Source organism: Hyperolius riggenbachi, chromosome 1 (genome assembly GCF_040937935.1).
Source record: "Hyperolius riggenbachi isolate aHypRig1 chromosome 1, aHypRig1.pri, whole genome shotgun sequence".
NCBI lineage: Eukaryota > Metazoa > Chordata > Amphibia > Anura > Hyperoliidae > Hyperolius > Hyperolius riggenbachi.
In genome coordinates this window covers 117,102,932-117,116,684 of record NC_090646.1, presented here as the reverse complement: position 1 = coordinate 117,116,684, position 13,753 = coordinate 117,102,932, and the positions used below count along the sequence as shown (strand labels likewise).

Sequence of the window (13,753 nt, the reverse complement as noted above, 5' to 3'; positions counted from 1 at the left end):
TAATTACAATTTTAGGTAGGCAAATGATTTTCCATGATGACTGTATTGTATTTCTTAAAATACAGTAAAGTATTAGGAAGTCTTTCCTTTTTTGGTATTTAACTATGACTTTAAATTTAAACCCTATTGTTTTGTTTTTTTTTTTTTTAATGAATCTCAAAACCAGTAAATAAAAAAAAAATAGACTACTATCAAGGCATTATGAACATTTAAGCATTATCTATATTATCTTAAATCACACGACATTACGGTAGATGTCTTCTAAAATTTGTTCTCTATAGAATTTACCTAGGGATGAGATGTGGTGGAGAATTCTACTAATACAGGCATGGCTCTTACTTTCACCTTCAAAACTAAGGATAGACCAGAGCTTTTATTATTTAAGACAAAACAGTCACCTAAAAGGCCTGCTTTTGGTAACCGCTCAACAGATCTATAGAGTGACCCAAAGTGCTAACTTCTCTTAGAGATGAACACCTCTATAACTTAAGCATAAAGGGCAGGAACAGATGTACTTGTTAAGCACTTACCGTTTGTGTAAATTGCATATTGTATTTTTTTTTATTATTATGATAAAAGCTTTAGTGCATTCTAGTCTTGGCAGATTAAAACCTTTGTACGAATTTATAATATCTTATGCTAACTACAGGGGCTCTAAATTCCTTTGAGGCACATACTTGTTAAACATTCTTAATTTCGAGTCTATAAATTTGGGCCTAGCAATTCCTTGAATAACTAACAGCATTTATGGTAAATGGACCAGTTGCTAGAAGCTTTGAATTACTGATCTTAACTTCTGCTTCCTGTGTGGGGCTAATCATTATAATGAATTTGTGTATTCTTTTACTGGAATATTCTCAATCAATGAATAATGAAAAATTAAAATATAGGCTTGGTTTATAGAACAGAGCAAGAAATAACACCTACAGTTGTAAATAGAACTAAATGAACTTATCAGAAATATGGTGACATTTTCCAAGGTTTCAGATGCCAATGGATGCCAAAAGCACAAGGAACCTATTAGCTTAAAGACAGGCAAAGTGGATGAACCTCCAAATATATATATATATATATATATAGATGAACTTCCAAATACATACATGGATGGACCTCCAAATACATATATGGATGGACCTCAATTTGATAAATATTATTTTAAAAATATAAATGAATTATGGTTTTCCAGCATGTTTGTTGGATGGCTGCATTTGCTATTAGGAGGCATACGATGATAGTCACTAGACCTGGCCAAAAACTGTTAGGCTGGGCAACAGTCATCCCATCTATGCATATAAGGGAAACTGTCCTTATTTTTCTATGGGAACAAGGCAAACTGAGCCTAAAGAAGCTGACAGGTGGTTAGGCTTAAAAATACAGCATGAAGTTCCTTAAATGACGAACAAATACTGTATTTTTAAGTATGCATGTAAATGTTATTTAAAGCTCTTTATATAGTTATCCTGTACTTTATGTTTAATGAAGGAGCACTCAAAATCAACTCATACACTGTAATTACACATTCAAAATGAAATACATTTTCAATGTAGAATATACTTATTCAGCCAGACTTTTCACCCATTAAAAAAAAAACACAAAAAAAAATTAAAAAATTGGAAAGCTAAAGAATATGGCTCCCAAACCTTTAATAACTACCTTTAAAACAGTATTGTGGCTTTACTATGGCTGGTGAAAATAATAAATCAATTTGTGTTTAAAGAACACCAACCGATATTTCAGTGCAGTTTTGAAAACTTGAGCATGTACACCTTTACATGGAAAGGTATACCAATACCACTTGGTAGACTAAGTTACAGGAAGGTTGGTAGAAAATAGGCAGTCAAGATGGAAACACGTTTCAATTATCCAAAACCACTTCTACCATTTATGTTGAAAAAAAAAATGACTTACTGTGGTATATTTGATATATAAAATCTAAATATACATTATGTAACTATTGATAGTGCATTCACGTTTAAAATTCAGCCAGGCAAGAATTGTCTATATGTTAAAAATGCTTTTGTGTTTTTCGTTGTGTAGACATGCAATTTTTTTCATCAACACCATTAATTTCAAGCTTTAAATTAAAGCTGTGAAAGTTTTTTTTGTTCTTTTTTTCAATATCTATAATAAATATTCATCTTTATATAATAAATATATTTTATTGGTTTATTTTATAAGAAAATAAAAATGTCCTTCTTAAGGTCGTCGTAATTTTTTTTCCCCGTTTAGATAACGGTTGCAGAAAAAAGTGTATAACATTTAAACAAATCATTGCAACAATTGTACATTTCAGAAATCACAAGAGATCATAAGCATTCAGAAAAATAAAATAAAATCGATTGAACGTTCAATAGAACCATTTATACATACAGCGTTACCTTTTTTGAATGCAAACTTTAACCAAACGATGGGTTCCATTGGTATTCCACAGTCTTGCTTTGTGAAATTCATTTTTTGTTTTGTTTTGTAATAAGGCAAGTAAAAATTTAATACTTTTAAAAGAAGTTTATAGTTCTTTAAAATGTATATATAAATGGTTTTCAGTCTCCAGTGTTTCCGATGCACGTCAGATGAAGCTTCTTTCATAATTTAGGCAGCAGAGCCAATCTACACACGCTTATTAGAATGACTCTGAATGCAAAATAGTCCAACAATCACATTCTCTAGCTCTTTAAGAAAGATATTTTTTCAAGATCGCAGCTGAGGTTCACAGGAGGAGTGTGCAGTGACCTGTGGATAAATAGAGGTCTTTCAGTTTCAGGTTTAATTATCCCCAATGAGTGAGGACTTGCAAAATGATATGAAAATTATAAACACCTGAAAAAATAAGAGCTTGCTGTGGAAGATAGTATTGGAATTTCCAGCATCATTAAAGGTAAAATTTATTGCTCAGAGCAAATGAAGAGATGCCTATCCATGTATTTCCCTGTCATTAGGTTACACAGGGCACAGAACTGCAGATAAATTATAATTACCAGTAGCAGATAGAGCAATTTAGAATAGCAGTTTAGGATTACAAAATACAGCATTGCAACTGCAAACCACCAGAAGAAATGTTCTATAAATATCTGGTGTCTCAAGAAAATGCAGCATGTTTATTAATTACTCTGGTGCTCCTTACTATGGAAACAAAACAGGAGAGAAGAAATGTGTTTGCCATAGCAGCCAATAAAACTCTACTGTTCATCTTTCTGACATGACATAACATTAAGCATCTGATTGGTTGCTATGGGCCACTTTTCCATCCACCCCTTCCTTATTAAACCAAAGCTTGCTATGAACTACGCCAACTACTGGCCTAACGTAAAATACCAAAGTAAATGGTAGGATACCACACAAAATACACTTTTGCCACACAATAAATTCCAAGCATGTTCTGTGTTATTATCTTTATATAAATTGTATAGCTCAAACATACTTTAATTGCTTATTATATCTAAGGAACATACTTGAGGAAAATACAAAAGTAAGACTAGTCCTTCATAAAAATATGTAACAACTTCTTAAAACATCAACTTGCTTCTCCACCTACCTTCTTTACTCTTCATGTTACACAAACCACTGTCAATCTGTAATCTTAAATACTCTTTTAGGTTCTCAAAGTGGCCATACACTGGGGGGCTATTTTTAAGGCAACACTTTTTAGCTCATCCCTAAACGTTGCCCACTACAACACACTGCAACCCAAAGCATGGCTGCTTCTAAAATGCCAATGATGTTTTGGAATGTGGAACATTGTTGTGATCAGAAATGTTCTTCTTCAGCAGGTTACTACAAACCGGTTTGAATTGATTCAAAATTTTATGTAACTTGATTCACTGATGAGAGAGCAGGAGGATATCCCACTCTCTCATTGAAAAAGACTGCCTCAGTTGGTGGCCAAGAGTTGACCAAGGGTCTACTACTCCCAAGTTCCTCTGTGGCCCCATAGACTTGAATAGAGTTTACTACCTATGAGGTGGTGAAGCTCTATTCAAGTTGGATCATAATGATTAAGCACTAGGGAAATTTTGGGACAAATTAATCAAATTATTCAAGCAGAGATTACCTCACGTCTCACAATAAGCATACCAGCTTATACTATACATACTGTTGGTGACATGTCTATCTTAAAAGGGGTTTAAATAAATAATGATCATACTTTGCATTATTATCAGGGCCTTTAAGTAAACTTAAGCATAACAAGTTTTATATTTGCATTGTAGAAAGATCTAAAATGGTTAGAGAAGGGATGTCGAACTCCAGTCCTTAGGGTCCTCACACATTTTTGGCACAACTCAAATGAATTGATGGGACTGAATGAGGAAAGGTGTGGTTCATCAAGTAGAACACGTCTCCATTTCTTGGTCCATCCAAAACACTGGCATGGATATGGTCCTTGAGGAGTGGAGTTCGACACCTGTGCCCTACCATGTGTAATCTAAACTAAACATTTTTTTGGGGGAAGGGGAGGATTCAACAAAATGCCCAAGTTATTTCACTCAGTAGTAAGGACTGGTTGTCACAATTGCTGAACACAAATATCAAGCTTAAGCTGACTAGTACTGCTAAAAGTCAGCATATGTTCCGAGTAATTCCAACATATGGTTTCAACAGATACATGTAACGTTCTATTTGCACAGTACATGCCCATGCAGTGCCATACACACTACTAAAGTTTGTGACTGTCAAATAGTTAGCCAATTATTGGGTATTAGGGCAGTCTATATATATAAAAAAAAAAATAACCAGCATATCCAGTGTATGGCCAATTATATTTACAGTCACAGGTAACAAAGAAGGGAAGTTCTAAGATTTCTAGCATATCCCACATATAAAGAAGTTTCATAGCTGTAAATAAGTACTGCATACTTGCCTATGGTCCATGGTTCCGAAGGCCAAGAAAGAGCGGCATCAAAGCAAACTGGTGAGGTTGTATATTTTAAGTGGTACTAAGGCTGGTGGGAGTTTTTTATATCAACATAAACTACTAATGTTGACCAAAATGTCACCAATCCATCATTATTTATAAACAAAAACATTTATGTTCTATGTTTATACCTGTTGCCACTACAAGTATACAATAAAGGTTCATAAGGATAAGCAGTGAACTTACAGCCCCTTCTTCTACAATTTAGTGAGTTTTGCTGTAGAAATGACGCGCTGCACATCTGCATGGAGTAATGGAGTTGTCATTCAGACACCATCAGCAGGAAAGCAGGAACAAACGCAGGTTGTCACATGTCCACCAATGTCTACTCTTGATTAACTGCTCTGCGTCTAAATGACAACTCAATCCATCTGGAGATGAACAAAATCTGTCAGTCCCAGAGCAAAACCAAACTTTATTGTAAAGGTAAACTAACGCTACAACACGGGACTTTTCATTCCAATTTCAACACACTCTATCCAACATAGACTAACAGATGCTTTTAACACTGATATTATAATGTTTATTAAAATGATGTTCACTGCATAATTAGTGTAAAAAAAGTGGTAGCAAATGCTTAAACAAAGTGGACGGTTTAAGAGTGGGATTGTATAACCATAGCATTCTGTATATTGTTTCTATTCATTGAGTGACTTAAGATGCTTTTGTCATGTATATTATAACTACAATGAATACATTTATAGGAAAACAAATGGATACCTCCTGTTCTGAATGTAACAGTATAAGATCAATTATGCTGATCAGCAATGAAGCATCTAGGCCTAAATAATGCAAGTTTATCCCTTTTATATTTATGATTACTACAAGAGAAAGCAGGTATCATAAGCCAACAAAAGCATATAAATAATGAACTGTCCATCTATGAAACAGATTAACACGCGTTATCAATAATTCATTCATGTGAAAACTTTTATCTTTTAATCTTTTGAAACCGGCTCTATGATGCCTGTGTGTGTGTTTTTATTGAAAAGGATGTGTATAATTTTTACACTGTGGTGTAGGGATGCTTCACTTTATTACATCTGTCTGCTGCCTCCACACCTTAATAAATAATGTAGTGCTGAGCATAACATGAGGCAAATAAACCTTGGGATTTTCAAATCCCAGCCGTCGGGTCCCGCTCGTCTGCTACAGCTCCCGGTACCGACCGACTCATCTGACCCCTGACCCGGACATACTGCACTGCACAGTATGTCCAATCATCTTCCCTTCTGCCGTCGCATCATGACGGCAGAAGATCGGACACTCCCCCGCCTCCTCCCTGCCCAGCGTGTGCGCTCCACTAATAAAGCTAGCGTGACATGCTAGCTGGAGTCATGCTGGGAGCGGCGATTTGGAGAGAGAGTGGAGGGGGAGTGAGTTGGGATGGACAGGAAGCGGGCACTTATTATGAAAGTGCACGCTTCCTGTCCATCCCAACTCACTCCCCCTCCACTCTCTCTTCAAATCGCCGCTCATAGCGTGACTCCAGCTAGCATGTCACGCTAGCTTTATTAGTGGAGCGCACACGCTGGGCAGGGAGGAGGCGGGGGAGTGTCCGATCTTCTGCCGTCATGATGCGACGGCAGAAGGGAAGATGATTGGTCATACTGCGCAGTGCAGTATGTCCGGGTCAGGGGTCAGATGAGTCGGCCGGTACCGGGAGCTGTAGCAGACGAGCGGGACCCGACGGCTGGGAGTAAGGGGAGTGGTGAGTATTTTTTTTTTCCCCTACACATGCTGCATTTATTTTACCACAGCCTATGGGCTTTGGTATCTAATGGTTTACGAAAGATCACTGCTACTCAAGACCAATACTCCATTTCTGGATGATTTCTGGCAAATGGGATTACATGGTGACTTTTTTTCTTTGGAAGCTACAGTGGCAGGATATCTACAAGACAGCCATTATCAAGCCAAATTATGAGACATCAACAAGGCAATTTTTAGGCATAGGCAAACCAGGCAGAGGTATGGGTGATAAATGTAGGAGGGGCACTACACAGCTAGTCTTAGAACACTGCACTTTATGGACTGTATATTGTCAACTGCTAGTTCAATTAAAAAGGGGTGGATAATACTTTTAGCACCTATATGGGAACTGCTGCGTTGACTGTTGCAACTCTGATTGGATTTCCAGAACATTATTCCAATCTGTAAAGACCCAGGCTGTACACAAACAGTATAATGCTTATAAAGTACATGCCCATCAAAACCGTTATTGGAAGAGTTTGTTACATGGCTTCAGTGAGTTTGGGCTAGTGAGGAGTATATGGCCTGGTTATAATTTGTGTATCCTTTACAAACTAATTTTGAGAAACATTGTTTCTATGTAAACTATCAGTTCCATATTGGTGCCCTCAAAACTAGTTTATGTAGGTTAACCACTTGAGGACCGCAGTGTTAAACCCCCCTAAAGATCAGGCCATTTTTCATGAAATAGGCCACTGCAGCTTTAAGGCCTCGCTGCAGGGCCGTGCATGTCAGCACACAAGTGATCACCCCCCCCCCACCTCCTTTTCTCCTCAGCCACAGAGCTTTCTGTTGGTGGGATCTGATGACTCCCCTGTTGTTTATTTTTTTTATAAATATTTATTTATTTTTCATAAAATGTTTGTATTTTTTCTTTATTTTCCCTTCCCTTGTCAGCCAATTATAGCGATCGGCTGTGATAGGTTTCAGCCTATCACAGCAGACCGCTTCTGTGTGCCCCAGGGGGACAGCCGTGTCACGCGGCTGTCCCCAGTACATCGCAGCTGTAGATCGAAGTGCTGTACTATATAAACAGTCTCCTAGCGGCGATCGCCGTTGGGAGATTGAAGGTGGAGTGGAGATGCGTGCACATCCGTGCAAGCGATCTCCAGCAAAACAGCCCCGGTTCCTGGAGCTGCTGCAGCATCCACTACCATCGACGTAACGCGGTCGGCAAGTAGTTAAGATCTTTCTGTTCACCAGCTTGGTACGGAGACAAAACATGCCTTGCCTGTGGCTTGAAAATCGGCAGAAACAGCCCTGACTAATGTGAAAAAATAGTAAAATACATGTGCACACATACTTATAGGAAGTACATTTCTCCCAAGTTAAAATGCTCTATGAATTACTTTTCATCTATGTTGCCGTCACATACAGTAGGTGGTAAATTCTGACAGGTTTTTGACTAGTCCATCTCCTCATGGGGGATTCTGAGGGTTTTTTTTATTGTATTTCCAAAACACTTACTAAATGGCAGTTGCTTAATCTGCTTGCCGAAATAGTTTGAAAATGAGTAGGCAGGCTGGCCGACATCTTTGTACAGTATAGATCCTTCCCAGGGAGAGTTTTTGTAAAGAATAAAGGAGATGCTGAGAATCCCCAATACTCAGGCAGTGAGAAATCATACAGCAATAGGAGGATGATAATAATATCATGAAATTAAGTTATAATAACGGATGGTCTATTGCATTTCAGCCTGGCACAAGGATGGTAATCATGTGCAAATCCTGTGACCTAATTTACCACTTACAGTAACTTGTTAAGTGCAACATACAGCGTTGTCATTTGCCTTTTGATTAAGATAGCTGAATTCAAGTTAACCCTTTCCCCACCGCCTAATGCCGATGGGCGATGGAAGAGTGGCTCTCTGGGGACCGCCTAACGCCGATTGGCATCAAGGTGCGATGGATGGGATTAGCAGGAAACGCACGTCCTGCAGATGAACAGAGCGAGGATCCGTCATCAGCCTGCCAGCTGCGATCGGAGCTGGCAGGCTGAAATCAACATACAAAACGGCAATAAACATTTGTACAGCGCTGTGATCTAGCGCAGCGCTGTACAGGGGACAGCCTTGTCACTCCCAACGGCTCACAATCTGATCCCATACATAGGCTGATGCCTATGTATGGGTAGTGTAATGTATGGATCGAAGTCTAGGGCTAATTTAGGGCGGGGAGGAGGGGTAATTATAAGAAATAGGGTTTTTTTTATTTTAATTACTAAAAAAAAAAATTGCAGCAGCAATAAGAGACCACCAGAAGAAAGTTCTATTAGCGGCAAGAAAAGGAGGTAAAATTCATTTGGGTGGTAAGTTGTATGACTGAGCAATAAATCGTTAAAGTGGCGAAGTGCTGAATCGTAAAAAATTGCCTGGTCACTAGGGTGGTATAAACCACTGGTCCTCAAGAGGTTAAAGTGGATCTCCAGCCTAAAGTAAAAATCTAGCAGGCTACTTATAAAATCTAGCAGGCTACCTGCGCTGCTTTGTCCCGCGAAGATGTCCGAAAGACCCTGCATCACCAGACTTCTGGCACGTGGCCCCGCCTCCCCTTTCTCCTCAGAGAAAAAGCCAAAATTGCAGTAAATATCTTGGCATTTTTCTCCGGTGAGAAAGGGGAGGTGGGACCACGCGCCACAAGTCAGGTGATGCAGGGTCTTCGGGGCGGCTTCATGGGACAAGGCAGCGCAGGTAACTATAACTTTCTTTTAAAGGTAGCCTGCTAGACTTTTACTTTAAGCTGGAGATTTTCTTTAAAGGGTTGTTATGGCTAACCCTGCATTATATTTAGGTATTCAGCCTTGCAGGAATGGCCATAACACAAAGGTAAAGTAGGTGGTGAGTTCAAACGCAAATTTGTGACAACACTCCACAACAGTGCATTTATTTAAATGTTAACAGGTCTGTTGAGCATCCCAAACAGCTTTTAGTTGCATGTAGTCTGGTATTAGACATAGGGAGAATCTGAAGACATAACAACAAAAGTTGTTTAGGTGATATTTTTCATGACTAACTGTACAATATTTCTTTACAAGCTTTCTGAACTTTAATGTGTCTTCTTCAGGCATGATACAGAACTGGATCATAATCAAGGTACGGTTCTGATGCAGTTTTGTATCCTGCCTGAAGAAGAAGCTTAAAGTTTTGAAAGCTTGTAATGAAATCTTATGAGGTTAAGCTGGCCATACACTGACCCGATTTGCCGCCGTTTCGACAGCAGATTCGATCACTGGGATCGAATCTGCTGCCAATCGTTCGCGCTACCCGCCAAATTTCGATCCATTTCGTCCGATCCCATCGATCGCTCCGTGCGGAAAATTACCGTCGATCGCCAGCGGGTAGGGAGCGCGTCGCTAGCGGCGTTCGAGTGCCCGACGACTGACGCAATAGAGAGGCAATACATTACCTGCTCCGCCGGCGCGACTGCCCCCGCTGTCACCGCTGCTTCTTCTCCACTCTGGTCTCCGGCATGCTTCAGTTCCTCCTGCCCGGCAGGAAGTTTAAACAGTAGAGGGCGCTCTACTGTTTAAACTTCCTGCCGGGCAGGAAGAAGTAAAGCATGCCGGACCTGGAGACCAGTGCGGAGAAGACAGCGGAGACCTGGGGACTGGAGTCGCGCCGGCGGAACAGGTAATGTATGCGTATATGCAGGCATGCGGGCGGGGGGAGCGGTGGCAGCACCACCACCACAACAGATTGTGAACGATTTCAGGCTGAAATCGGTTCACAATCTGTTTGCAGTAAAGGTAGCCATACGATCCCTCTCTGATCAGATTCGATCAGAGAGGGATCTATCTGTTGGTCGAATCTGATGGCAAATCGACCAGTGTATGGCTACCTTTAGTCAGTAAAGCAACCTTTGTTGTTATGCCTTCGGAAAAATCTTTTACAAATGGAAAAGTATACTGGAGGATTCTGCTAGGGTGTACACAGAAAAGTAAACAGCTGAACACAATAGGCGGGACAACAAAGAGCCATACTAACAGACATGAAACTACTGCAATTCCTACAATTACTGTGAGACTGTTTAAGTACATGTTTAAATTGTTATTGCTCCTGGGATATGCCAGGTGCTTCCAGACAGTAGCAGAGGTGGCAATAAAGGTGGCTACAAACTTGGCTTTTGGATGTTTTGGTTATTTATTGCTTTTTTCTTAAACTTTACTCTGTAGGCCTTGTACACATTAGTGGCAATGTTGAGAGCAAGCAGAAAGGGTGTGTTAAGCCAGCTGCTCAGTACTGCATAAGGATTATCTGACATTGAGCTTCAACACACACAATGAAATGTAAAGCTAAAGTCCTGCTTATATTACTTGCTCTCTGTATTGATATACAGTAATGTTTTAACATGTGATTGGGAAGAGACAAGGAGCTGTTTAAAGTAGCTCAGCGGATCGTTCAGAAACAGCCTTATCCGTCTGCCGACAGAACGTACACACGCGCTACTGTCGCCTGAAAGTCCGCCCAGCGGACCTTAAGGGCAAAAAATTACTGAATGAAGCCCAAGGTGTGCTAGATTACCTCCACCAGAGTCTCCAGATGCTGCTCATTGTCCTTGGAGTCCCTCCCTGTGCTCAGTCCTCTTATCTCCTCAGCCTCCCAGAAGTTCCTCCAAGTGGCACAGAGCGATTCTGAACTGTGCATACATGGCTTTCAACCTGCACATTGAAAGAGCACACTTGTTGACGAGTCATTACTCGTGTCCGCACAATTCTGAATAGCATGGCACTACTTGAGGGAACTTCCGAAAAAACTAATTTGATGGAAGTATCCAGGTGAACACTTAGAGGACCAGGGGTTGAGGAAGAGGAAATCTAGCCTACCATGGACTTTATTCAATTATTTTACCCTCCGATTCAGGGGAAATTTAAGTAGGCTTAGGCACAGTATCCAAAAACATGACAACAAAAGTTGTTTAGGTGATACCTTTAATGTCTGACTGTACAAGATTCCTTTGCAAGCTTTCGAAACTTTAAGTTTCTTCTTCAGGCATGTTTCAAAACTGGATCAGAACCATTAGGCACAAAAGACATACACTAAGGGCTTTATTCACAAAATAGTGCTAACTGATAGCATGGCTGTTTTCGCCCAAATTTTTGCGTTGCGCACGATTGCGAATTTCCGCACAAAACGATAAAATTTTCGCGCGCAAACTGCGAATTTTCATGTTTGCGCACAAAAATGTTATTGTTTGGCGCGAAAATTCGCGATTACGCGCAATGCGAAAATGGCCGTGCTATCAGTTAGCACTCTTTTGTGAATCAAGCCCTAAGTCACATTTTTCAATATACAGTATTAGACTGCGTATGACCAGTGATGCTAATTAAATTATAATAAGAAATAAGGATATGTTGATCAACTTTTAGCCATTTTGGCCATGTCCATCTTTATCATGTCATCCTGTACTCAATTAAGGTACTCATAGCTTTGTACTGCATTGAGCAGTATAAAGCTAGAGATGGTGTGATCGATCAATATTCAATCAAACGTCCACAGAAACAATTGAGTGGTGTCGTAAAATGAGAAATATTTCCTGATCCAGTTTCAAACAGGGAAATATTGATCATACCTAATTTAAGACATACACCACACGTCTAGTTTTAGGTGCTTATTTAGCCTAGACCAATTGATGTTCTATTCTAATTATCACAAGAAACTTCATTATCACAAGAATCAAATTATACTCTGTGATTTCTCCTAAAGGCAAACTGAAGAAATTAAAAGGAGGTGACACATGATTGATCATATAATAATAACTAGCTAATCAAAGATGTGTCCCTTTCTCTTCCTGTTTTACTCTGCATGAATATGCCTACATAAGAAAATAAGAGGAATTAATCTACTCTACTGATGGTCAGTGGTGTCCAAATAAAAACATTATAGTAATTAGGGCGTAGGCCAGGATTTCTCAACTCAAGCCTTCAAGTTCTCCCAACAGTACATTTTGTGAAAATCCACAGAGGTAGTTAATGAGCTCTGGTAATTACAATAATTACCTCATCTGTGAATGTTTGTGGTTTTCTGCAAAACATTCACTGTTGGGATACTTAAAGGGAAGGTTCAGGGAGGGCTGTAAAAAAATAAAAATCAGTATCCACTTACCTGGGGCTTCCTCCAGCCCGTGGCAGGCAGGAGGTGCCCTCGCCGCCGCTCCGCAGGCTCCCGGTGGTCTCCGGTGGCCGACCCGACCTGGCCAGGCCGGTTGCCAGGTCGGGCTCTTCTGCACTCCAAGGCCTGGCACTTCTGCGTCCCACGCGGGCGCGCTGACGTCATCGGACATCCGCCGGGCTGTACTGCGCAGGCGCAGAACTACTGCACCTGCGCAGTACAGCCCGGCGGACGTCCGATGACGTCAGCGCGCCCGCGTGGGACGCAGAAGTGCCAGGCCTTGGAGCGCAGAAGAGCCCGACCTGGCAGCCGGCCTGGCCAGGTCGGGTCGGCCACCGGGAGCCTGCGGAGCGGCGGCGAGTGCACCTCCTGCCTGCCACGGGCTGGAGGAAGCCCCAGGTAAGTGGATATTGATTTTTATTTTTGTACAGCCCTCCCTGAACCTTCCCTTTAGAGACTGAGTTAAGGAACCCTGGCTTAAGCGAACACCCTGATAATGGAAACCACAGATAGGCTCTCACTAAAGCCTTTCATAAGGTAATGCCCAAGTCCAACATTGCTTTTCTGCATTTGAGATTTTTTTTTTAGAAATTTACAAAACAGTATTATGGCCTCTGATTTGTGAAGATTGTTATTGCTTAATTGGCAAGGACACTTTTCAATGAGATGTTGTCTGTGTGTGGGGAAGAGGGGGATCAGGGTGTGTGTGTGTATTGTGTGTGTGTGTGTGTGTACACCTGTGCAGAACACTCTAGATAATGTCAGTGCGACCGTGAGCGGCTCTCGTGTAGGCTCAGTAGATACCCATTGGCATCTGCACCGGAGGGGCCCACCGATTGGGAACGAAGCTGCAGCAAGGGCACAGGAGGGCTGCTAAGGGCTGAAGGAAGCCCCTGGTAAGTTGATTTTTGTTTTTTAATTACCTTGCATCTGTCCTTTAAGTGATGATGGTGGTATATAGTGAGAATTTTTCCCTCCTTTCATTA

The 13,753-nt window shown here is 40.6% G+C and overlaps 1 protein-coding gene across 6 annotated transcripts in view; it reads right to left on the bottom strand.

Annotated features, from left to right (window-relative positions):
* PCDH7 (protocadherin 7) overlaps positions 1-13,753 on the bottom strand; it is a 1,071,285-nt gene that overhangs the window by 1,018,697 nt on the left and 38,835 nt on the right. For 2 of the 6 annotated variants that reach the window (XM_068278431.1, XM_068278421.1), the window contains one exon: positions 2,111-2,730. The exons of the other annotated variants lie outside the window; for them this stretch is intronic. Coding sequence is in view for 1 of the 2 variants with exons in the window: in XM_068278421.1 (XP_068134522.1) it covers positions 2,689-2,730 (42 nt within the window). In the remaining variant the exon portion in view is untranslated. Of the gene's footprint in view, positions 1-2,110; positions 2,731-13,753 lie in introns of those variants that run through there. 6 annotated transcript variants of the gene reach the window in all.